The sequence below is a fragment of the Photinus pyralis genome, unplaced genomic scaffold, assembly GCF_008802855.1.
Source record: "Photinus pyralis isolate 1611_PpyrPB1 unplaced genomic scaffold, Ppyr1.3 Ppyr1.4_LG7, whole genome shotgun sequence".
Taxonomy (NCBI): Eukaryota; Metazoa; Arthropoda; class Insecta; order Coleoptera; family Lampyridae; genus Photinus; species Photinus pyralis.
This window is the reverse complement of record NW_022170738.1, coordinates 42,691,079-42,714,880: the sequence shown is the minus strand read 5'-3', so window position 1 is coordinate 42,714,880 and position 23,802 is coordinate 42,691,079. Positions and strand designations below refer to the sequence as shown.

Genomic DNA, 23,802 nt, shown 5'->3' with positions numbered 1-23,802 from the left:
TCACCCATTTTCATACGCACAAAACACGCAAAGATGCTAATTATAATTACATATGACAGGAAATGCTTTGTTTTTAATTGTCTAAGATAACTATGATTTTCAGAAAAAATATGTTTATGAGCAAATTTTTGAATTTTTTTTTGATGATCGCCTAAAAAATGTTGTGTGCACCTTGGCCAAAAGTGATTTGTTAGGCCTCATCTGAATTGCGGCCTCGGCCACAAACAGCAGCTTCGGCCAAAAAAGATCACTTTTACGGCCTTGGTACACAAATAACTATTCCGAACCCGAAGACCGTTTCTGACGCAGTTGCACATAGTACACCTCTTTTTACAGTCACAGGTAATTAGTTCTTCACAACTATATCCGGAATAGTAGACCACAATGGCTGAAACCAGTCATTAGTTCTTTCGCATCCCCAGATCGGCTTGGAGGGTGGCTCGTGGACATAAATTTGACATGTCTAATATTTGTTCTCTTTGACATATTTTGGAGTTAAATGGATGTATTCCAGAGTTTTCGAATCCACTCATTGTGTTCGACGCAATGAATCCACGAGGAATAGCATCCTTTACACATTCAGGAATGTTGTAGAGTGTAACGGTTTTCTTGGATTGGAAATCATCAAATTTGTGATGTCCAGTAGCGTCATTGTATTTAGCAGAAGCCTAACCAACCAAATCATCATTTCGGTCGCGCTAAGTTTCAAGTCAAAAGTGGTGGTTCGTGTCTTCTCTACGCTCATATGTTCCGTACTCCCCTTCTCGCTATCGAAATAACGTGATAGTATCGTCACTTAGGACTGTCTGACTCTCTGATACAACCGTCGCCCGTGTAGTGAGGCGCAACAGTTATAAGAGGGGAGGGGGGTAGCGAATTTTCTAGAACGTTGTCAGGACTGTTAATTAAATTTATTGTTAATAGTCTTATCCCTGTGGACAATTTATATAAATAAACATTTACATAAACCACGTATTAAATTAAATTTACGTTACCTTCAACTTTTTTGTTTGTTCTTTTTTATGTTTTCTTCTTATATTCAAATTTAAATTACTTTACATTGTTCTTGTCCTTTTCTAATTTATGTACCTATAGCTTCTGAACGCCCCGAGCAATTCCAACGTAAAGAAGGTTATTATCCATTGTGATTAATGAGATGGGAACCTTTACAAGTAGATATTCCTACTACAAACCGGCAAAGCTACAAATACTATATAACTGTCGTAATTACAATATGTAGGTATCTACAGGTAATTGTAAAGATAATTATAATTATACCTATATAATAAATATATAAGTCCAATTATGCGTAGGTAAGTTTCGCAAGTTATGTGTAGAGGACATAAAGTATTATTCAATGGTAATGCACAATTTTATTACTGGATGCAAAATTACTAAAGGTAGTGATTCATTGTATGTACCAGGTATTCCCCTTATTTTACACTACATATCTAATTTTTTTTAATACCTACACATCGTTGAGTAAGTAATTTACTTATTGTTCCCTGGGTGACAGAACAGTAATATTTTTTTTCCATTGTATCTATGCAAGTAGGTACTGATGAATTTAATAGTGTTATCTAATTATACTCATACCGGGAAAATGATTACCTATATGTAGGTGATGTCTATTTTTAACCGAAGTTCCACATAGAAAGTCACCTAAAATTGCTAAGGTTTGCCATTATTTAAGCAAAATTACCCAAAACTTTCAAACAATTTGTGCTAGAGCTTGGGACCGACAAGATGCTCTAAAAAATGTCTTCCGTTCAATGTGGAGAACCTTTTTCCTCCCATCGCGAAACATACGATAACAAATATTTACACGTAGATATCTCAATATATAAAAGATCCCCGTCGTCATTGTCTGGCAGTTAACGGAGTGGAATGACATTTTTTATGGAAGAGGATATTGCGCGATAGTGGACTCTGCGTATCGTTAAAATGATTACCTTTTACTCATTATCGTTTCTTATTCTTCTTGTATGTCAAGTGTTGGTTCTGTGCGGTGAGGTGGTCTCAGATTAATTTTGTTTTACTTAACTATAAGCAATCCCACAGATATTCGATCGGTAATATCGGCAAATTTTGAAAAGTGGCACTGCAAAACTATATTACTCAAAACAATCTTTCGTTACCAGAACAATGTGCCAGACCATGCGATGGGTCGAAAAGGAGGTGCTACTACAACTTCTATTTGGAACAGTATGCCACACAAACCAGGTTGAGTATTTCTTCCCGGTCCCGGCTCCGGCATTTAAAGATACTAAACATTCATTGTAGAGCTTGTCACTACTGCTTTCCGAATGGTACAAATAACTGCCAGTGCATCATCGCCGATGGCGTTGATAGGAGTGTTACTGTCGCAAATCGTAGGCTTCCGGGGCCTAGTATTGAAGTCTGTGAAGGCGATGAGGTAGTTATAGATGTTGAAAACCACCTGGAAGGTTCTGACGTAACAATTCATTGGCACGGTTTATATCACCATGGCACCCAATATTATGACGGAGTCCCTTTCGTTACCCAATGTCCCATACTGCAAGGGAACACATTTCGGTTAGAATTATTGAAAAATAATTACTATACTCAGTCTATACCAATTTAGGTACACTTGGACCGCCACTCACCCCGGTACGCACTATTGGCACTCTCATACCGGATTTCAAAAGATGGATGGTCTAACTGGGAGCATTATAATACGCCAACCCTTGGCTGTAGACCCCCACAGCAAGTTGTACGATTTTGATCTTAGCGAACATGTAATGTTCGTGCAGGACTGGATACACGAATTGGCCGGTAATCGATATCCTGGATGCATGAAACCTGACGAAACCCACCTAAAGTCCACATGCCATGCCGTGAGCCAAATACCGGACAACATACTTATCAATGGAAAAGGAGTGTATGAGGGTTTCAAAGCTAAAAATAACATAGCGGCCTTGGAGGTATTTAAAGTTTTCACTGGACGAAGATATAGATTTAGATTAATCGGCGCTATTTCATTAGCTTGTCCAATTCAGGTACGCGTAAAAAATCACGCTTTAACCGTAATTGCTAGCGACGGTGAACCCCTACAACCTGTGCAGGTCGATCGAATTATTTTAACCTCTGGTATTACACCGTTGGTGCATTTTACGCTTTCTGTAGTTTATTTGTAGGCGAAAGATACGATTTTATCATTCATACAGATAATGAACCTGGACATTACGATATCGAGGTTCAAGCAGTTGGCCTGTGCACCGATCTAGGCATTAGTCAGGTGGCTAAATTGGAATACATTGACGAATGCTTAACCAACTCAGTTACTAGCAATTGGCTTCCTATAGGAAAGGTAAACCACTTTTTTAGTGCACGAAATCTTCATTTACCACTTAGGTATATCATTCTTTGGATTCAAACTGTGATGAAACTCAAGAAAATGCAATTTGTGTAAGTGAATTACATAGTGCAAAACAGATTGATGAGGGGATTTTGAAAGTGGAACCGGATGTCAAACTGTTTTTACCTTTCAGCCTTTACACCTACGAAGATGAAGAATTATTTAATCGGAATGAATTTAACAATTTCTTTGGTAAAGAATAGAATTTTCGGAAATATTTAATTGTGAATGGATTTTAGTACCGTTAGGTGGCGATCACATGGCCGGATTAATGAATAACATTTCTTATGTGCCACCACCATCCCCATTACTATCGCAATTCGCCGAACTAAATCCTAATCAGTTCTGTACTAACTTAAAGATGGACTGCCAAGGCATGTGTAGATGCACACATTTGCTGAAACTTCCCTTAAACGGAGTAATTGAGCTAATTCTGATAGACCAACGTAACTCGGCGTGAGTTTTTAGACCTTTATATAATATGCTTTTTTTTAGTGAAACAACCCCACCTTGTCCATCCATTTCATCTACACGGACACACCTTTTACATTCTTGGAAGTGGTAGGATATCCAACGTAAACGAAAGCATCAGTTTAGAAAAGGTCATGCTTATGGACGATAACAATCAACTTTACAGTGGAAACGACCACCCACCTTCTAAAGATACCGTCTCGGTACCCAATAATGGATACGTTGTCATCAGGTTTAGAGCAAATAGCCCCGGTTTTTGGTTATTTCACTGTCATTTTTTAAATCATCTGCTAACTGGTATGTCGATAGTACTTCAAATTGGCGATCCCTCCGATTTTCCACCGGTTCCCAAAAATTTTCCAAGGTGTGGAGACTTTATACCGGAAATTTAGATCCGTTGATCAAGTTGATCGAACTACAGCATTGTTAATTGTTCTTAATTTATTGAATGCATGTGTATTTATGCAGTGGATTATGTTTATGATAGTTATAATATTATAATAATATAAGAAGCAATTGCTATCCTCAGAAATGTGTCATTCTGAGACTGGATATAAATTAATCCGTTGTTGATGTTGATTAATATTGATGTTCTTAAAATAAAACTAGTATAAAGGTTTCACGACCGCCCTAATGTATGTGCATGTCCTCTATTGTATCAAATTCAATATGTAGGTACTTGCCGCTTAAATAGGATAACCATGGCATGCGCGTCTGGATACCGTAATAAAGGAACTAGCAATTTGATGGTGGGACTTTTTTAGCGCATTTCCACAAAAATTAAAAAAATGCGCTATTGTGGCCACTTTGTCCGTCCGCTCGTTTTGAGACGCTACTAGTTCTTTATCTTAAGAGCTATTGTTATACTTTTTTCGCTATTTGGTTCGTTATGGTGTCGAGGCTTGCACTAAGGAAGGAATTTTTTCTGTACCGCTTACAAAAAAAGTTATTGTAAAAAAAACAAAAAACCGTTTTTTACATGTTCCATAATTTTACACTTTTGCCGTTTATTAACGATCCTAGAGATTGTTTATAATTTTGTATTGCTGTCTGTCGTCTGTCTGTTGGTCTGTCCGTCTGTTCCTTTGTCTGTCTGTCCCTCTATCTGTCCGTGTGAACGATAACTTTGTTTAGATAATGTCCGATCGCTTTTACATCTCCGTTAGTTATTAACTGAATTGCATGAAATTCAATATGGGCATAGCTTTAGCCATATAATACGCAATGCCCAAAGTTGAATCGAATCGATTCAAAATTCACAGTGCCCTTTTCGCATCTCGACCATTTATAAACCGAATTGCAAACTTTTTTACTTATAAAAGTATTTAAATGAAATTTGATACATAGGTGCTTGGAATAAAGGAAAATCTAGCGCCAGTTTCAAAAACTTATTTTGCGCCTGCGCAGTGCCAACTTTTTTTATCTATGAAAGCATTTAATTGAAATTTGATACTCAGGCGCTTGGAACAAAGGAAAATCTAACATTAGCTTCAAAATTTAGGTTTGCGCATGCGCAGTTCTAATTTTCTTATTTAGAAAAGCATTGAAATGAAATTCTTCTTATAAACTGAAATTGAAGTAGCACGTCAAAAATGGATTGGAAATTTGCAACGCTATCTTTCATATTTGTAGCCGGATTTTTACGATTTTAACAGAAGTTGCATTTTGCAGATGGAAAATGAATGCAAGTGGAAATGCGCTTTCATATCCCCTATACTAATTTTGTAATTTTTTAGCTTTCAATAAAAATAACCAACAAATACAGATTTATAATTTTATTTGCTTTTATTATTTGCTATAAAGTATGTAAAATATATCAATTTATTAATTTTAATAAATAAATAAACATCAGGTTAACCTTACAAATTTCATTGCTCCTTGTATAGTACGGGTATTAGGAAGTCAACCGTCTGCCGCCTCAGGTCATGTTACTTAACTAAGAGGCGGGTGGCTTTTAAAATGAGAGGCTGCTTACTATATGATGGACGACATTTATCAAAAATAATCAATAGATATTTGAAGACTATAGTCGATCTGAAATGCTTTTAGACTAAGGCAGACGATCTTTAAGAATTAGGTCTACCAAACAGTATATAACGAATACATACGTATACGTTATATATAAATAGGGCAGTGTTTTTCTTTAATTTTTTCTCTAATTATCAGATATCTTATAATAATAAGATAATCTCACAATTAGAGAAAAAATTTAAAAAAGAAACACTGTCAAGTCATTGGCAGTACCTACCATTACTTTGTAAAAAAAATGAGCTTCATTCATCCAACCGAAAGTTCGTACAAAACCATGAGAGGTTCCACCCTGTATATACAACTTACGACGATACATACATTTTTGAGAGTTGGCAACCATGCAATTTCTGGGTGGGAAAAAGCTGCCTGCGCCACCTCGAAAGCACGAACGGGAGTTACGTTTAGCATCTTGCCTTGAATGGCGGTCGTGAACGCGTCGCTCCATAAATGTTTGTTATTATTTTGTGTTATTTAATGCAGGTAGTAATTTTTGCATTTCTTTATATCGTATTTGAGTTTTGTATGCCGCATTTTATATTTGTTGTTTGAATCTCTGTTTTTGAAATTTACTTGGTTTAACCACAATGCAGAATCATATGTGTGATACCGTTATGTTATTATTTGTAATTGTTTACATTTTTGGTGTAATGTTTGCTTAATTTATGTTTATTGATGTTGATTACCTACTTGGTCTTGTCCCTGAAGTAACATTCATGTAAGTTTAATTACTGATTCGTTTGATGTATGTACTGGCTTGTTGTATGTTACTAACAATTTTCTCCGTGAATGAAGCAGTCACGGGGGTGGTAAAAACTGTAGTCAAATTTGTGTTACGACACACCTAATTCCGTGATTGTCTTCGACATCCAACTGTAGGTTCGAAACCCCGAAACCAGGGGCGGACTACCCATCTTGCAGGAGCGAGATTACGCTAATCAAAGCTCTTCAGTTTAGAACCTATGTGCGTTAAATGAGTGTCGATTCAATAATTTCCACATATCTTGTTTTTAGTCAAATTTGCCTACAAGGACATGTAATTTTCCATCTTGCTTTCAACAAAAGGACTTTATTGCATCAAAGATGAGTCACATCCTGTGTATTTCACCCTTTCTCAGAGTCTTGGTACCTGCTACTACCTGACCCATTGTCCCCAAAAACTTGCTTTTAACCTTGAGTGTAACCAACATTGTGTATATGCATTTACTATCTTTGTTAACTACTGTTTAAACTTTTACAAAATATTTTGTTAATTAATTTTTGGACTGTTTTAATCAAACTGCAAGATTTTTCTTCGTCGTACTCTTTTTACCCTTGGCAGTGACTTGCGAGAATACGACACCTTTTGGGTTTGTTTGTTTTGTTTATATTAATGTACATCAACTAAATTTCCGGGTTTTCACAATCATAATAATTACGATCATTATTAAACAAACTTTTCACAATTTTAGTGTTTTATTTAACGTTGCTTCCCTACTGTGCTTCAGATCAAAGCGTTTATTTATTTATTTATTTATTGTCCCTCTTGTTCTAGGCCCTCAACAGGCTTACAACTAACGTAAGGGGGCCAGGGCTTAGATGTTTTATCACGTGCCACTTTTCAAATTTAAGCGGGATCTTGTTTAGTTTTAAAGGTGCCATTCACATGCGGATATGTACGGCGGACATGTACGCGGGACAGATCCGTATCAATTCGTATGTGTGAATCCGCGTGTTCGGCGTACATATCTTGCTCGCCATCCGTCGATCAGGACGACGAGCACGTATTATAAGTATTGTAATCCAATGTTTACTTGTAGAACACCCTGTATATAATGAAAGTAGTTAAGCTCACTTGTTCTGTGGTTAGGATGTACCTTTTGCTTTGAGATAACGATGTCGTTTTTAGTTTTGTACTTGCATTACAAATAAAGAGTGTGTTTGCTTATATTCTTGTCTGTCATATCAAAGTAATTAAAGTGCGTAAAGATAATAGCACGGACAGCGAGCCCGACAAATACGCACATGTGTAGTCGTTTCACGGATTTGTTTGCCGGACATAGAATCACAAAATAGGAACTTCTTGAAAATATGTTTGGAAATTAAAAGACCTGTATTGAGAAGACACTCTTTAACTTGTTAAAGATGATTTATTAATCCAAACACAGGAATAATCACATGCTTATTACAACTAATGAGGTTAGGTTCCACTGGCCGCATTCCACAACCACCAACCTAACAACAGTCAACAGAGAACTTATATTATACATCTTTCCTCTTTAAAATAAAGCTTATAAATCTAACATTTTGGGTTTTTTAATAATACGACCGGACACCTTGGATTTCAAAGCAGGTGGGTTTGACGCGGATTCGTAATTAGAGCTAGACTGAGCATTATTGAGAGGGCTCTCTATTTCTAAGCTAGACCTTTTTGATTGCTGCACTAAGTCAGACGACGATTCATGCTTTGAAATATTAATGTCACTATTGGCTTGCAGAGAACAGTTACGGCTATTTAACATATCAAAATCGTTGTTTACAACAGACTTATAACTATTCAATGACTCTCTTATGTCAAATCTATTCCTGATAACTACCGCACCATTCTCATCTAACACTTTATAGGACCTAGGATTTTGTGCAATATCTATGATTTTTCCCGGTGTCCATGTTTTGTCAATATGGTTGAAAACTGTCACATTTTGATCAGGTTTCAAAGTCTTTAGATCAGTGGCAGTCTTGTTGTAATATTTTTCGTTATTCGCTAGTCTTAATTGAAGTTTTTCTCTAACACCTTTACATAAAGTTGGTTTCAACAGGTCTGCTGATATAGGCAGTTTAGTCCTACAAATACGACTCATTAACAATTGTGCTGGGGAGTAGTCCAAGTACTTAAGAGGGGAATTCCGATATTGGATTAAGGCATCAAATATATCTTTACCCTCCTCTAATGATTTTTTTAATAATTTTTTTGCAATATCCACAGCTTTTTCCGCCAAGCCGTTGGACTTTGGATAATTTGGACTACGACAAACCACATTGAAATTCCACTCTTTACTGAATTCTCCAAACGAATAACTATTAAAGGGTACATTATCACACACTAAGGTGTCTGGGGAACCAAATTTTGAGAAAATACTTTTTAATTTTTGAATTACCTCGTGAGCAGATTTATTTTTAATTGATACTAGCTCAAGCCAACTTGAATATGCATCCATTGTTACCAAATAAGAATTATTTCCATAAGAAAAAATATCAGCACCAATTCGTTCCCAAGGGCGATCAGGGACAGGATAAGATTTAAGTGTTTCTTTTACATTTTTACGTGCATACTTCTCACAAACTTTGCATTTTTTTATAAACAATTCAATTTCTTGACTCATAGATGGCCAATAGAAAATTTGTCTAGCTCGAGCTTTAACTTTCTCAATCCCCAGGTGTCCCTCATGAAGTTTAATTAACATCTCGGGTCTCAGACTTTTAGGAACCACTAGTTTATGATTAAAAAACAATAAGCCATCAGACATAAATAATTCACCTCTGAGTTTATAAAAATGACGCGCAGACAATGGAATTTGCCCTTTTTTCGAAGGCCACTCGGAATTGAGGAAATTAATAATAGTTTTTAACTGCTCATCACTCCTTGTGGTTTCTTTAAATAAATTCTTTTTTTCTGCAGACATTGGTAAATAATTTGTAAATGAATGTACGTAATACTCTAAATCTGTGTTCTCTACTGTATCGCCACTAGTCAAAAAGGCGCGAGATAGTGTATCCGCAATATATAAATATTTTCCTGGCTTATAAGTCACTTTTAAATCATAGTTTAATAACTGTAACAACATGCGTTGCAGTCTAGGTGATACAGTTGGTAGGCTCTTTTTAAAAATTGACTCTAGAGGTTTGTGGTCTGAACAGACTCTAACATTTTTGACGCCAAAAATAAAATAGTGAAATTTTAAGCAGCTAAATAAAATTGCTAACAATTCTTTTTCGATTTGGGCGTAGTTAAACTCACTTTTTGTCAAACTCCGAGATGCAAAGGCTATTGGGTGCCCATTTTGAAGCAAACAAGACCCAATGCCATCCTTTGATGCGTCCGTCTCAATTTCAATGGGTAGTGACGGATTAAAAAATGCAAGAACTGGCGCAGTTGTTAACAAATGTTTCAATTTAGATAGTGATTGGTCATGCTCATCAGTCCAAGTCCATCCAACATCTTGCCTTGTCAAATTGCGAAGGGGGGCAGTTACTTTAGACATATTTGGGATAAACTTGCCTAAAAATTTGGCCATGCCCAATAACCTCAAAAGATCAGACTTACTTTCTGGTTTTGGCATATCAATGATGGCAGAAATGTATGATGAACATGGCTTGACACCAGTATACTTGTACGCCCTTAATATCTCCAAAAAGTTCAAAATTCTTGCGTTGAAACACTTCAGGGGCAGAACTAATACCAAATGGAAGCCGACAAAATTGATAGCGACCAAAAGGTGTTCCAAATGTGCAATAATCAGATGACTGATTGTCAATTTTAACTTGAAAGTAGCCATCTTTCATGTCAAGTACAGTAAACACAGCTTTATTATTTAGCTCAGCAGCAATTTCCTCAGCTGTGGGAATTAAAAAGTGCTCACGCTGTATATTCTGATTTAGAAACTTTGGGTCTAGACATAGCCTCAAATCACCATTTTTTTTTTCTACGATCACCAACGGATTTAACCATTCAGTTGGTTTTTCAACTTTTCTTATGATACCCTGGCTTTCAAGATCAATTAATTTATGTTTTACTCGCTGATGAAGTGCTTGAGGTATGCGCCTGACTGCCTGAACATGTGGTAAATAATTTTGTTTTAAAACAATTTTATGTTCACTTGGAAAACAACCTAATCCAGAAAAAACTTGAGGATATATTCTTACAATGTCCTCGACGTTATTAAATTGCCCTATTTTTGTCAAATCCTTAATTGTGTCAATCCTCTTAATTAGATCTAAAGCTAAACATTCTTTTAACCCTAACAGAGGCATCTGATTGTTACTATCAACTATGACAAAAGGTAAGCATGCAAATTTATCATTAAGTTCACAATTCAAATTAATTTCTCCAATTGGATTAATTTTAAAATCCGAGTTACCATAAGCAATTAAAGTCATATTAGTCTTTTTTAATTTAACCTGCCTGTTAATTTTATGCAAAACATTAAGAGGAATTACACTGACCTCTGCTCCAGTATCTAGCTTAAACTCTATTAGTCTACCTCCGATTTTGATCTTCTTGCGCCACATAACTTCACCACTGGACCGAATGCCGTCAACTTTTTTCACTAGAGAACTTACATAAAAATTATCCTCGCTGCACTCACTTTCATCACTATTCTCCACTTTCACTTCGTTCACTCGTTTTCCATTTTTGTTTCCATAGCTTGTACGGGCCTCCTTTCCTTGATCCTTCCTCCTACACACACTCGCAAAGTGGTTTTTTCCATTGCATTCTCCGCACACTTTACCGAAAGCCGAACATTTGCCTTTGGTATGGTTGTAGCCACAATAGCCACACCTCTTCTTTTCTAGATTATTAGGCACAAGTTCATTTCTATCTCTCTTCTTCTGCATCTTAATGGCACTTACAGAGGCTTCAGTTTGCAGTGCCTTTGCTTGAAATTTGCTTACCTCAATGGCCCTGCAAAAATTCACAGCTTTCTCTAAGGTAAGGTCCTTTTCACGCAGCAGCCTTTCTTGTGTCGCTTTGTCAAAGATCCCCATTACTATACGATCCCTTACCATATCCAGTGGGTCAGCATATTCTGTAGTTTTCACCGCAATTTTGAGGTCTGTTACAAAGCTATCAAAAGTTTGTCCCTCTTTTTGAACCAACGAATTAAAAACAAATCTCTCATAAATTACGTTCTTTTGAGGGGCACAATGGTCCGCAAACTTCTTTTTGATTTCTTTCAGGGACTCCTTTTCCGCGGCTGTCAACGTAAACGAGTTGTAGATATCTAATCCGTCTTCTCCAACTAGACTTAAAAACACAGCAATTTGTTTTTTTTGATCCTTTGAATCTAAGTCGGTCGCAGTCATAAATAAGTCAAATCGTTGTTCAAATTTTTTCCAATTATCGGCAAGATTGCCTTGTATGTTTAACGCATCCGGCGGCTTAAACAACGACTCCATCATTCTCCGGGGCTCAATCTAGTTTACCTGACACCATGTATTGAGAAGACACTCTTTAACTTGTTAAAGATGATTTATTAATCCAAACACAGGAATAATCACATGCTTATTACAACTAATGAGGTTAGGTTCCACTGGCCGCATTCCACAACCACCAACCTAACAACAGTCAACAGAGAACTTATATTATACAACTGGGTAACAAGGAGAAGAAGACCTGCTGCTGCGTCTCTGCTACTTGCTGCTGGAAGTGCTGGATGTCTACGAACACAGATTAAAAAACAAAAAAGATGGTGGATAAGACCCTGGCTAGTAGATAAGAATGAAGGAGGGCTAAAACTAGCTGCACATGGTTTTAAGAGAGACATCGGCCAATTTAAAAAGTTTCTTCGGATGTCGGAATCTACTTTAAATAAATTATTAAAATTAGTGACACCTAAAATAGCGAAATCGGATACATTTTTTAGAGAGGCTGTTAGTGCAAGGGACAAATTGATCATTACATTGCGATTTCTTGCAACGGGAGAATCATATAGAAGTTTAATGTACAACTTCAGGATATCTGAATCAACGATATCCTTGTTTATTCCAATTGTTTGTAGAGCAATCTATGACGTTTTAAGAACAGATTACTTAAAGGTAACATTTTTAATTTTTTATAATTTTCTGTAGGTTTCATTTTTTTAGACACCAACCACTGCAGCAGACTGGCTTAACATATCAAAAGAATTTGAAACTATTTGGAATATTCCTAATATTATCGGTGCTTTAGATGGCAAACATATTGTATTTAAACCTCTGAGAGATGAGGGTTCCACGTACTATAATTATAAGGGTACACACAGCATCGTCCTTCTTGCACTGGTAGACGCAAAATATAATTTAAATCTATGTGGATGTTGGAGTGAATGGCAGAGTTTCTGATGGTGGAGTGTATAGGCAGTCATCATTAGCAAAAGCTATAGCACAGAACTCTTTAAACATACCCGAGGATAAACCTTTACCAGGAAGACGTGTACCAATTCCACATCTCTTTCTAGCTGATGCTGCTTTCCCGCTGTCAGATCATATTTTGAAACCCTACCCATTTAGAGGTATGACAGATGATCAACGGATTTGCAACTACAGGATAAGTAGAGGAAGAAGAGTAGTTGAACTTCGGAATACTAGCGAATCGTTTTAGAATACTTCTATCAAGGATAAATTTAATGGATCCAGAGAAGGTGCAAGTGATTTCTTTAGCGTGTTGTGCTCTCCATAACTTTTTACGAGCAGAAAGTCCTCAGTTTGCAGATCAGCAAGATGTAGACAATAATTATACGTTTAAATATGGTCTGTCACGCCAAAGTGGAAACAGAGTTAAAATGTCGTGTATATTAGTTCGAAATGAATTTAAAGAATATTTTTTAAATGAAGGGGCTGTTCCCTGGCAATATGATAGATATTAAGCTTACTTTATGTATACCTATATATTTATAAACGCAGTACATACATATTTAATGCACTTAATTCAAATTATTTTCCTCGTCATTTAACGCCTCATCTATTAATTGTTGTATTCTTCTTCGTAGAGTTCGAAATCTTTGTTGATTTGCAATTTGTTTCATATCGTTAACAACCATTCTAAAAAAAAGACCCTGTGAATAATTAGTTACAAGTTATGAGCAAGACACTTACAACCCAAAAGCATCCACAGCATCCATCGGTGGTGGCGGGTTCTGTGTCTCAGCTAATATGGCTGCAGCCTTTTCCATTACATCCGCAACTGGATTTCCCTTCCGTTTTTTACGTGGGGGTTCTGCCGACGTAGCTCTGGATACAGGCGAGTCTGTGCAGCTTATGTAATCGTCTGTAATTGTTACGCCACCTTGGTTTAACTCGTCCACTGTTCCCTCAAATAAGATTTCTTCTTGTGTGTTGTTTTCTGATTCAGTATTTCTTAGATTTGACTCTCCTCGTGTAACAGGAGTCGCATCGCTTAAAAACGAGAGCATCTCGTAGCACCACCATCTAGGTGTACTTCATCCGTCCCTGCTCCGCTATGCTTGCTCTTCTCGACTTTATTTTTTTCACTAAAATATTGCGTCCGTAATGCATTAATTTTCTTTTTAATTTCTTCTAGTGTCAAAATTACATCGAATTGAGTTTGGAATTCATTTAGAATTTCTTGTAGTGCCATTAGCCGTCGTGTTTTGTTTTTATAGCACCTCTCTACTTTGATACAAAGTAATCAAACCTGTTATTTGCTCTCTCGTATATGTATAGGTATCCTGGAATAGATGAGTAATTATTATTGTATTTCATTTATTGTTCTGGCATTTTTGCTTACCTTTCCACAACTACTCTTCTCGTTTTTATTAGACATTTTTTCGGGTAAAATGTAAACATAAACATATAGTCATAACCTCACTCTCTCTGATATACTTAAACAAAAATTTGTTGCTTGGTAGCACTGAACTTCACGGTAAAATTGGCGAAAAATAGAACATGTTTTAATTTCGTGAATTTATTGGACGTCAAAGTTGGTATATTACATTATACAATTTCTTCATGAAGTAACTTCATGAATTAATTCATGAAGAAATTGACAAGTGTAATGCTAGCTTTATAGAGTAAGTCTTACTTAATATTAGTTCATACATTTTTAACGGTTTAAAAGCCTCTTTATGTTTCCTGCCCAAAAGGCTAAATTCTGCGCCATATCTGTTCGTGATCATCTTCTCAGTACATCTATATATATAAAATCGTGTGACGTTATTTTATTTACCGTGTAATCTTTGCGTTGGCTTATATTTGAATTACTATGTGGAATCCCTCTCGAATAACATTATGTGAGCTCTTACCTTTATATAGCAATCCTTACGCCATCTAGGTGTTCACATTATAACCCGATCCTTTATTTGCGATATAGGTTTCTTTTAAAAAACCTTTGGTCTAGTTTTCTGTTGATTGGCGCGGTTATTCTTCTCCCACTCACTGACGACGCGCGCAGTCCTTGTTGAAGAAATCGATTCGATCTTGACTTGTATTTGAGCTACACGCCATTACACTTACTTGACATATTCTTCTACCTTTATTGGGATTAATTAGTGGTGTTGTACTAAGATTAATGAAGTTTTCTCTTATCATCTTACTTCCAATTTCGCTGATGACGCATTGCTGCGGATTTATCTTACAAGTTTAAGGCCGTTTTGCGGTATGTTATCTATGACGCATTATCTTTTTATTTTAAATAATCTATTTTAGGCTACTTTCGTACTCCCTAAGTTTTATTACTTCTTATTTTGGTTTTACCAATTGCTTCCTGACTGTACATTGATATTTTGACGTGGAAACGCAAATACCCGATTTTCCATATGGTGCAATAGAATTCCATTGAAGTTTCGACGCCATTACAATCAAACACGCTCTACATATTTCTACCTTACCGACTGAAGAATTGACTGAAGAATTATCGCCATTTCATGTGAAACCGATATTTGAACTGATGACCCAATTTTACGAAGTTCGTTGACCTACGATTCATTCTTCCGAAACGCAAGTACTTAATTAACGAGACGTGTGGAGTTGATACTGTGTAAATTTTTAATTAACGTTATGTATTTTGTTTTGAAGAACTTGCTCGTGTAAGTTTGTTTTCTTTTGAATTGATAAGATTGCTTTGTCATTGAAGATAGATTCAGTTATTTGTACATTTTGTAGTATTTTTCTCTTAAAACTTTGTCACTTTTTGATATCTCATACCGATTGTGAAAACCAACCCTTAGTCGAACCAAATTTTGTTTTGTTGTAAAGTCATTTGAATTTTTGATTCTTTTTAGTATTGATTGCAATTCTACGTACAAGAATAACCATTCGTGTCTTACGTTAACCATTGCTTATGCGATATATTGTGCAACGCGAATCATTACCCTTCTTATATTTTTTTGTTTTTGTGTCTGACTGTTTCAGATTTGCAGTTTCGCGTCCTCTGAGCTCGGAAGGTTGCGACCGGAGTTCAAGGTAAATTTAGTTATTTTCGTCGTTTTTCCCTTTTAACGTTTGATTACATTTTGGTTGTTGATACTAACGAGTTGTGATTATTACTTTGTTTGAAAGTCACTTAATGATTATAGCTCCGTTGTTTCTGCGGAAGCCCTTTTGGATAAATATTTTCCCCAGGCTACGTGTTGGCTTCTCATTTGTTTTATTAGAGATTATTTTAAATTCCCAGTTTGATATACTAGATCGATATATTACAGTGTCAGATTTGTGATATTTTGAGATCTTTGTTATTAAACTACCCGCATTTATGACATCAAATACTGTTTGTTTTCCCCATAATTGTGTATTCCTTTGAGTTTAGTAAGACGAGAACAAGGATCTCTTGGTCTGCCTTGTTCATCCCTTTAGTATTCCTCTCTCTCTAAATTCATCAAAGACTAAGTGGCGCCTATCCGGATTACTTTTACTGTTTCCTTCCCTTTTTGGCTTATTTGTGTGTGTATAGAAGAACCCCATTTTCACCCCGACCCACCTCTACTTTACCTGAGCTTACCGTCTGCTTATCTAAGGTAATTTTGTCACGTTGGCCCAAAGTGAACGTAACAATCGTATATACTTTTGCCTCCAAAAGAAAGACAGTTTGTGATTATTTTCCATTTATGGAATCTTTTTTCTTTACTAAATGTAAATTTAATTTAAAATGTGGTAAGTGATGCAAATGAATGATGCTTTAGACCAGAGGTGGCCAACCTTTTATATCGTTTGATCTACTCCACACAAGTAAGATCCTTCGCGATCTACCAGCTACTTTTACTTACTAATATGAAATAGGTTTTTATTTTGTTGGGGTGATGTAAAAAAATTCAATATTAAATGCAAAACATTTATTAAACTAAGATGTTGAGGTTGACGCATGACATTGCATATTTTCAATTAATTTATGAAATGATGGTTCATAATTACTGACACTCAAACGAATGCAGGATTGTAGATGTTGATCGATCAAACAGGTACGGTATTTCGATTTAATATATTTCATTTGTGAAAAAGCAGCTTCGCAGGGTAAGTTGAACCAAAAAACGCAGTCAAATGAAGTGCCAGAGTTCTCAGACGTGGATAGTTCTCTTCATGAAGTAAGGCCCAGAAGTTATCTTCAGCAGCTCTCGCTTTCATGGGAATGTCTGATTGCAATTTTAGGACTTCTTCTTCAACAATCGAGGCGTCGCTATTAATAATAGAAGCAATTTTTTCGGAAATGCCTTCTACGTTATTTTGAGAAAATGGGAGGCATGAAAACTAATGCTTCGTCAAGTTGTTTCACGTCTTGGAATCGCCTCTCCATTTCTTGCGAAATGTTTTCTATTTCACTAGAATAAGTAGCAAAATCGTGACGAATTTTTTTATGCTTTTCCAACGCTGTTGCTAAATTGGGAAAATTTTTAAAATTTTCTCTTTCAAGTTGTGATTTCAGCAACAACAGTTTTGACTTAAATGCATTTGTGGAAATTCCATAATCGTTTTACCTTTTCCTTGAAGTTCAAGGTTGAACCTATTACAATGGTCTGTTAAATCTGTTAAAAAAGCCAACTTTCCTAACCATGATGCGTCCTGCAGTTGAGGGTAACTTACTCCAGATTCATTCAGGAATAAAATTATTTCAGGTAGCAAATTATTAAACCTTTCCAGGAATTTCCCTCGACTGAGCCACCTTATGTCTGTGTACAAGAGAAGATCCGCATGTTCCGCGTCATTTTCTTCAAGTTGAATACGACAGAGTCGTCTTTGTAAGCTACGCGCGCGGACCAAGTTAACTATCTTCACTGCAATATCCATACTTTCATGTTTATTATTTTAGCACACAATGCATTCTGGTGAATTACACAATGAAAAGACGCGAAATCAGGAAAACCTTCATTTTTGCGGCAAAGTGCGAGGAACCCCACATTTTTACCAACCATGGCCGGTGCTCCATCCGTTGTTATGCATACCAGTTTCCAGAGAGGAAGTTTTGTTTTTTTTGCAAATTCAACAAAGCTACCTTTCAATGGGATCATTGTTAACCCTAGAGTGGACGCGTGAAATAAAATTTCATGAAGGGACGCCTTGGGTCTGAGAAGCCCATGTAGAAAAAGCTTATATAATTGAAACAAAAAAGTCTATCAAGGCAATTTTTAGAAACGACTAAAGCTAACTGAGTAAAACAAAACTTTTATTCAAAATAATTGCACAACATAAGACAAAATTCTGTCAAATTTCACCTAAGCTCTCTCTTAATGTTAAATGAAAACATTTCAAAGATTTTTACAAAAATTTTACAACGAAAAAGGCACTTTTATAAAACTTCATTAACACTAATTAAGATCCTTAAGTTAAAAAATAACAACAACTCTATTTGTATAAATTGCACCAAAGAAAAATACTTTAAAATTGCACTGTTTGATCAAATTCGTGACTTTAGATAATCTATTTCTGAAGTGTTTCCACACATATTGGACAGATATGGGAAGAATGTTCCATACAAATAAATTTTGTGCACATTTTGCAGTTAAATCGGGTTTTCCGATCTTTACAAAAGACACATCTGCTTCTCTTATTGTCCACCGGAATAGTAGGCTCTGTGTACTCTGTACCACTTATCTTCGCTGCAAGCTGTCGTATTTCTCTAGGCAAGTACTTACATGTTACTCTGGCCTTCATATAGTCCATTACCAAACTTCGTCCAAGATCTTTCAAGACCATTCTTCTACATTTCCTCTCTTCATCGTTGGGAAAATTACTGCGATGAATAATAAAAGCATTGATGGCTGTAACATTGAGGAGGCCATAAAATATAACCATCGGCCATCGTCTAGTATTCCGTGCCACATTATATTTTGAGCAAAGCTGATCGACAGAATCCACGCCGCCTTTCGTAAAATTATAGAAAGTTATAATTTCAGGTTTGTTGTCTTCTCCACTACTTTTATCAATCGCATCGTCATGGTGCATAGATGAAAGAAGCAAAACAGTTCAATTTTTTTTTGGTATGTAGGAAACCATAGTCATATTATTATCAAATCCAAACATACTAGATTTTGGTGGTCTGGAGGATTTCAAAAACTCAGGTGGAATTTGTCTCTTATTCTTACGCAACGTCCCTAGCCCTACGACAGTTAGCTTATGATTAGTCAGTAAGTTATTCACTAGGTCCACTGACGTAAACCAATTATCCATTGTTACGTTTCTATTTGTTTGAGATATTGGCTGGCAAATTCTTTCGACTACATCTATGGCTGCATTGCTAACGGCAAATTGACCTTTCGGTTGTTGTCCAAGGTACACTTCTAAATTGAGAGTATAAAAAGTACGAGAGTCAACTAACGAAAATACTTTCAATCCATATTTAGCGGGCTTATTAGGAATATACATTCGAAATCCGCAGCGTCCCCTGAAAGCCAAAAGCATTTCGTCCACTGTGGCAAATTCACCAATGGAATAATACTTTCTAAAGTTAGCCACAATGGCTTCAAATACGTCCCTAATCACTGCAAATTTATCTAAACCTTTTCTGTCACATCTGGTGTGGATGTTATCAAAACGTAAACATCGAAGAAGAAAACGAAATCTTCGTAGAGCCATTGTTGCTGGAAATATTTCAATCCCCGTTCCATCAGTTGCCCAGAATTCGTAAATTGATGTTCTGCCTCCGTGAAGCACACCAGCAAGATACAATAAGCCAAAAACCGCTTTTAGTTCACAAGCATCTGTAGGTCTCGCGTCTGAATTGCTTTTATAATGGGGTGCTACACTTTCAATGAATATGTTTGTCGATTCGACTATAACTTTTATTATATCTACGTCAAAAAATAATTCCCAGCAATCTCTTGGACTTATAGCATTTTTTGCATTGCCAATTACTCCCGGAAGTTTAGTTATAATATTGCATTTCCGTGTACGTACCGTCTTTGGATGACACAGCTTTCTCCAGCGTTTTCCATCTTTTCCTAGGTAGTGCAGTCTTTCCTGATTAACTTCTTCCGCTTCATGATCTGACAGCTCTTGTTCGCTCTCAGAATCATGATCACTAACTTCGCATGTTCCAATATCAGCATCTGAGTCGTCCTCTTCTTCAACATTATCTTCATAATCTGTTAATCTTTTTCATAAGCGTAAGCCATTGTGTTTAACTAAAATTATTCAGTTCAATAAATTATAAAGCATATACAAGAGAAACAAAATTACTTACGGGAAGGGACGCGTTGGGTCTGAAATACCTAATAGCTTATAATTTACACACGCCTTCCACTAAGGTGCGTGAAGTTAGCACGACATTGGAAGCACAAACAATTTTTTTTGTGCCAATCGTTTGTGCTTTGTTTGTGCGTGATTGTGCACGAAAAAGTTTTTTGGCACGTCCCACCATTTTTTAGATATGAGGTACCGTGTTTCCGTGCCAACTTCACGCCATTTTGGAAGCACAAACGAACTTAATTATGTCAATCGTTTGTGCCTTGTTTGTGCTTGACTGTGCACACAAAAGTTTTTTGGTACGTCTGCCCATTTTTTAGATATGGGGTACCGTATTTCCGTGCCAACTTCACGCCATTTTGGAAGCACAAACGAATTTTATTGTGTCAATCGTTTGTGCTTTGTTTGTGCTTGATTGTGCACTAAAAAGTTTTTTGGCACGTCTGCTCATTTTTTAGATATGGGGTACCGTGTTTCCGTGCCAACTTCACGCCACTTTGGAAGCACAAACAAATTTTATTGTGTCAATCGTTTGTGCTTTGTTTGTGCTTGATTGTGCACAAAAAAGTTTTTTGGCACGTCTGCCCATTTTTTAGATATGGGGTTCCGTGTTTCCGTGCCAACTTCATGCCGTTTTGGAAGCACAAACGAATTTTAATGTGTCAATCGTTTGGACTTTGTTTGTGCTTGATTGTGCACGAAAAAAACTTGTTGGCACGTTTTACCTTTTTTCAGTTATGAGGTACCGTGTTTCCGTCCCAACTTCACGCCATTTTAAAAGCACAAACCAAACATGTTTATGTCAATCGTTTGTGCTTTGTTTGTGTTTGATTGTGTAGAAAAAAGTTTATTAGGCACGTTCTAACATTTTTTCAAATTCAATAATGACATATGTTTAAAATTTTATTTATATTTACTATAACACATACAATAAATTGGAAATCTTATTTTTTCTATAATACATAATGTCCTACTAAGTATAAAAACTAAATAAATCATTATGATAAAACTTAAATTATAGCATACGTAACTCTAAATAAAAAAAAAATAGATGTAATTTTATAGAACCTTCAAGTCTTAAATCGAATATATTAATAAATGAGGTAGAATAATGGTGTTCGATGAAACTGTTAATTTCTTTTTTTCTAAGTCATTATATACTTCCCAAGTTCCATCCACTCTGCGACTTAGGCATGTATAGTGACCAATTCGTTTATCGAAATCGTCTATTTTTCCAATTGGTGGAATAAAATTTATTGCTGATCGTAACAAATAAGAACTAGAAGAATATTTAAACTTTACAGATAGGGGAATGTCTAATAAAGAAGTTGTACCGCAATCACACGTATCAATAAACAAAATATTAGACAATTCTGTTGTAAAATTGCATTTATTGAACATTAAGCAGTCTTCTGCAGACTGGATAAGATCTTTGAATCCATTTTTTTTAATAATATTAATATTTATTGGTATTGTTTTAGAACATAATGTTTGATGTGTAACATCACATTCTTTACTATCGCATATATTTGTTGTGCAAGTACTGTGGAAATCATCTCCTAGAAAATATTGCAAAACATTTACGGCGTTCATCGCGCACTCCACACGGATAGTATTATTAATTAAAGTGGTTTTTCGAAATTCAAAATTAGAAGATAGGTAAATTTCCCCTCTCAACTTATAAGTATGCAATTTTGTTGTGCCAGTTGCCAACTGTTTTACTATTTCCACTACTTGAGGTGATAACATCTGCTCCATACAAATTTGCACTACATTGCTATCACAATACGTAGTTGTTAACCCCTGTATTACGGAATCTAACGGACAAGTATCCACAAATCTGTATTTTTTCTTATTTAAATTAACACATTTATGTAATAAATTGCCATTAGTTAAAATACCGATTTTAATTTTTTTGCCTTCGGTGACATGCAGTATTTCAGGTGCTGCTGCCCCATAGTACGACTTTCGTTTCTTGACACTAGTACCTAAATTTCGCCAATTTTCGTATGCATCTGTTTCATCTGCAACAAATATTGTATCAAGTGTCATACTTTAATCAATTTTACACATTACGTACCTTTGATTGTCATAATTTGAAGTTCATCCGGTTCATCATTCTTCTTATTTTCACCCAAGTTTTCTTTATCCGAAGCAACAGAAGTTATAGCTACAAATTCCAATAAACAAGCATGGTATTAATAATTTAAGTTTATATTACATACCTTCACTTTTATTTGGTTCCCTTGTGACTTTTTTTTCATCGTCAGTCGCAAATGTGTTTCCAACTTCATCTGCAAGTAACATCAGCATTTAGTGTGTATAATTTATTAAACATGAATACTTTACCTATCTTCATTTTAGCTAGAGTCATTTGTCCTTGAATTGCCTCATAATGGTGTAAAAAAAATTTATCAACTTCCATTGGCGTGTAATAATTCTTAAACGTGCGATTTTTTAAGTCATTGAAATAACTTTCAACAATGGCAGATGATTGAGTAGCAAATCCATACATAAATGTTTTTCTCATAACACCACTCCATAAAACAAAAGTCTTAAATAAAAATCTTAAGTCAGTAGTCACATTTGGGCAATAATGAAAGTTTTCATTGTCTGTTGACATTGTGCATTGTGTTAACGATTTTTCAAATATGGCATCAAACCAAGATAAAATTTCATAATTTGAATATTCTTCGGACGTTGATTGTAAATTATGTTGATTTGCTTCATCTTCTAAATCACTTGATATCTCTAACGTGGGTAAACCAGAAATTAAGCCTTTTAACTTCAATTTTTGTACTTCACATGGAGTTAAGGTACCTTCATTGTCTGCTCCACTATATTCACTATTAGCGATAATTAACAGGCCTTCTAACAATAATGCGACTTCTTCTAAGGTTTCACATTTTATTAATAATATTATGGCTCCTACATAAAAATCATGTAGCAGTCGAGGGTTTTTAATTGAATCCCATCGGCATATAATATTTATTATGTGAGCATAATCTACTCGTAAATATACCTCAGGCACTTCACAATTTTCATTACTCAACAATTTATAACATATTTTTAAATAATTACTTAACGACATATTTAAAAATGCCCATGCAACTCCCCCTAAAAGTGCTAATGAATGGTCAGTGACTACCACTTTTGGCAAAATACATCCCGATTTAACCCAAGTCTTTAACCAAAAAGAAATAGAATTTGTGTCGTGTGCTTCTGACAGCATTTGACAAACGGGTATTTGATTTTTTCCTAAATTGATTACCGCAGAATACAAAAATATATGACCTGATAATTTTTGTTGTGGTCTTTGCAATTTTTTAACCAACCCCCCTGTAGCATCAATCGCCAAAACAGAAACACTTTCAACTTTATTATAATGATTATATAGTTGCAGTTGTTCTATGGTCCAATAATGTAACATAAATTTGTCTAATGAAACTAATTGTATACTAGTCATATATGGAGGAGAATACTTTAAATTTAATAAATTTTCTATAGGACTTTTAAATTTATCTAAATCATTCATTTTTTTGTCGGAAAGTTCTTGC

At 35.6% G+C, this 23,802-nt stretch overlaps 3 protein-coding genes and 2 long non-coding RNA genes across 5 annotated transcripts; 2 read left to right on the top strand and 3 right to left on the bottom strand.

Annotated features, from left to right (window-relative positions):
- Window positions 1-593: 593 nt before the first annotated feature.
- On the bottom strand, window positions 594-1,551 carry LOC116177185. Its single transcript, XR_004146619.1, has 2 exons — window positions 996-1,551; window positions 594-932 (listed from the first exon to the last, which is right to left on the bottom strand). It is a non-coding gene; the product is annotated as an uncharacterized LOC116177185 (long non-coding RNA).
- Window positions 1,552-1,612: 61 nt separating this feature from the next.
- LOC116177184 lies at window positions 1,613-2,092 on the top strand. The gene is made up of 3 exons (XR_004146618.1): window positions 1,613-1,676; window positions 1,730-2,008; window positions 2,062-2,092. It is a non-coding gene; the product is annotated as an uncharacterized LOC116177184 (long non-coding RNA).
- Window positions 2,093-4,470, top strand: LOC116176261 (laccase-5-like; the record flags this gene model as incomplete). The annotated part of the gene is made up of 7 exons (XM_031494746.1): window positions 2,093-2,223; window positions 2,284-2,556; window positions 2,606-3,111; window positions 3,159-3,331; window positions 3,376-3,571; window positions 3,619-3,825; window positions 3,875-4,470. Coding segments are annotated over 7 exons (1,854 nt in total), but the record flags the coding sequence as incomplete, so codon positions are not given.
- Window positions 4,471-10,198: 5,728 nt separating this feature from the next.
- LOC116176260 (uncharacterized protein K02A2.6-like) lies at window positions 10,199-12,034 on the bottom strand. The gene has a single exon (XM_031494744.1). It carries the CDS (start codon window positions 12,032-12,034, stop codon window positions 10,199-10,201), a length of 1,836 nt encoding a protein of 611 aa, XP_031350604.1.
- Window positions 12,035-18,349: 6,315 nt separating this feature from the next.
- LOC116177140 (piggyBac transposable element-derived protein 4-like) lies at window positions 18,350-20,291 on the bottom strand. Its single transcript, XM_031496021.1, has one exon. It carries the CDS (start codon window positions 19,634-19,636, stop codon window positions 19,028-19,030), a length of 609 nt encoding a protein of 202 aa, XP_031351881.1. The 5' UTR covers window positions 19,637-20,291; the 3' UTR covers window positions 18,350-19,027.
- Window positions 20,292-23,802: the final 3,511 nt, after the last annotated feature.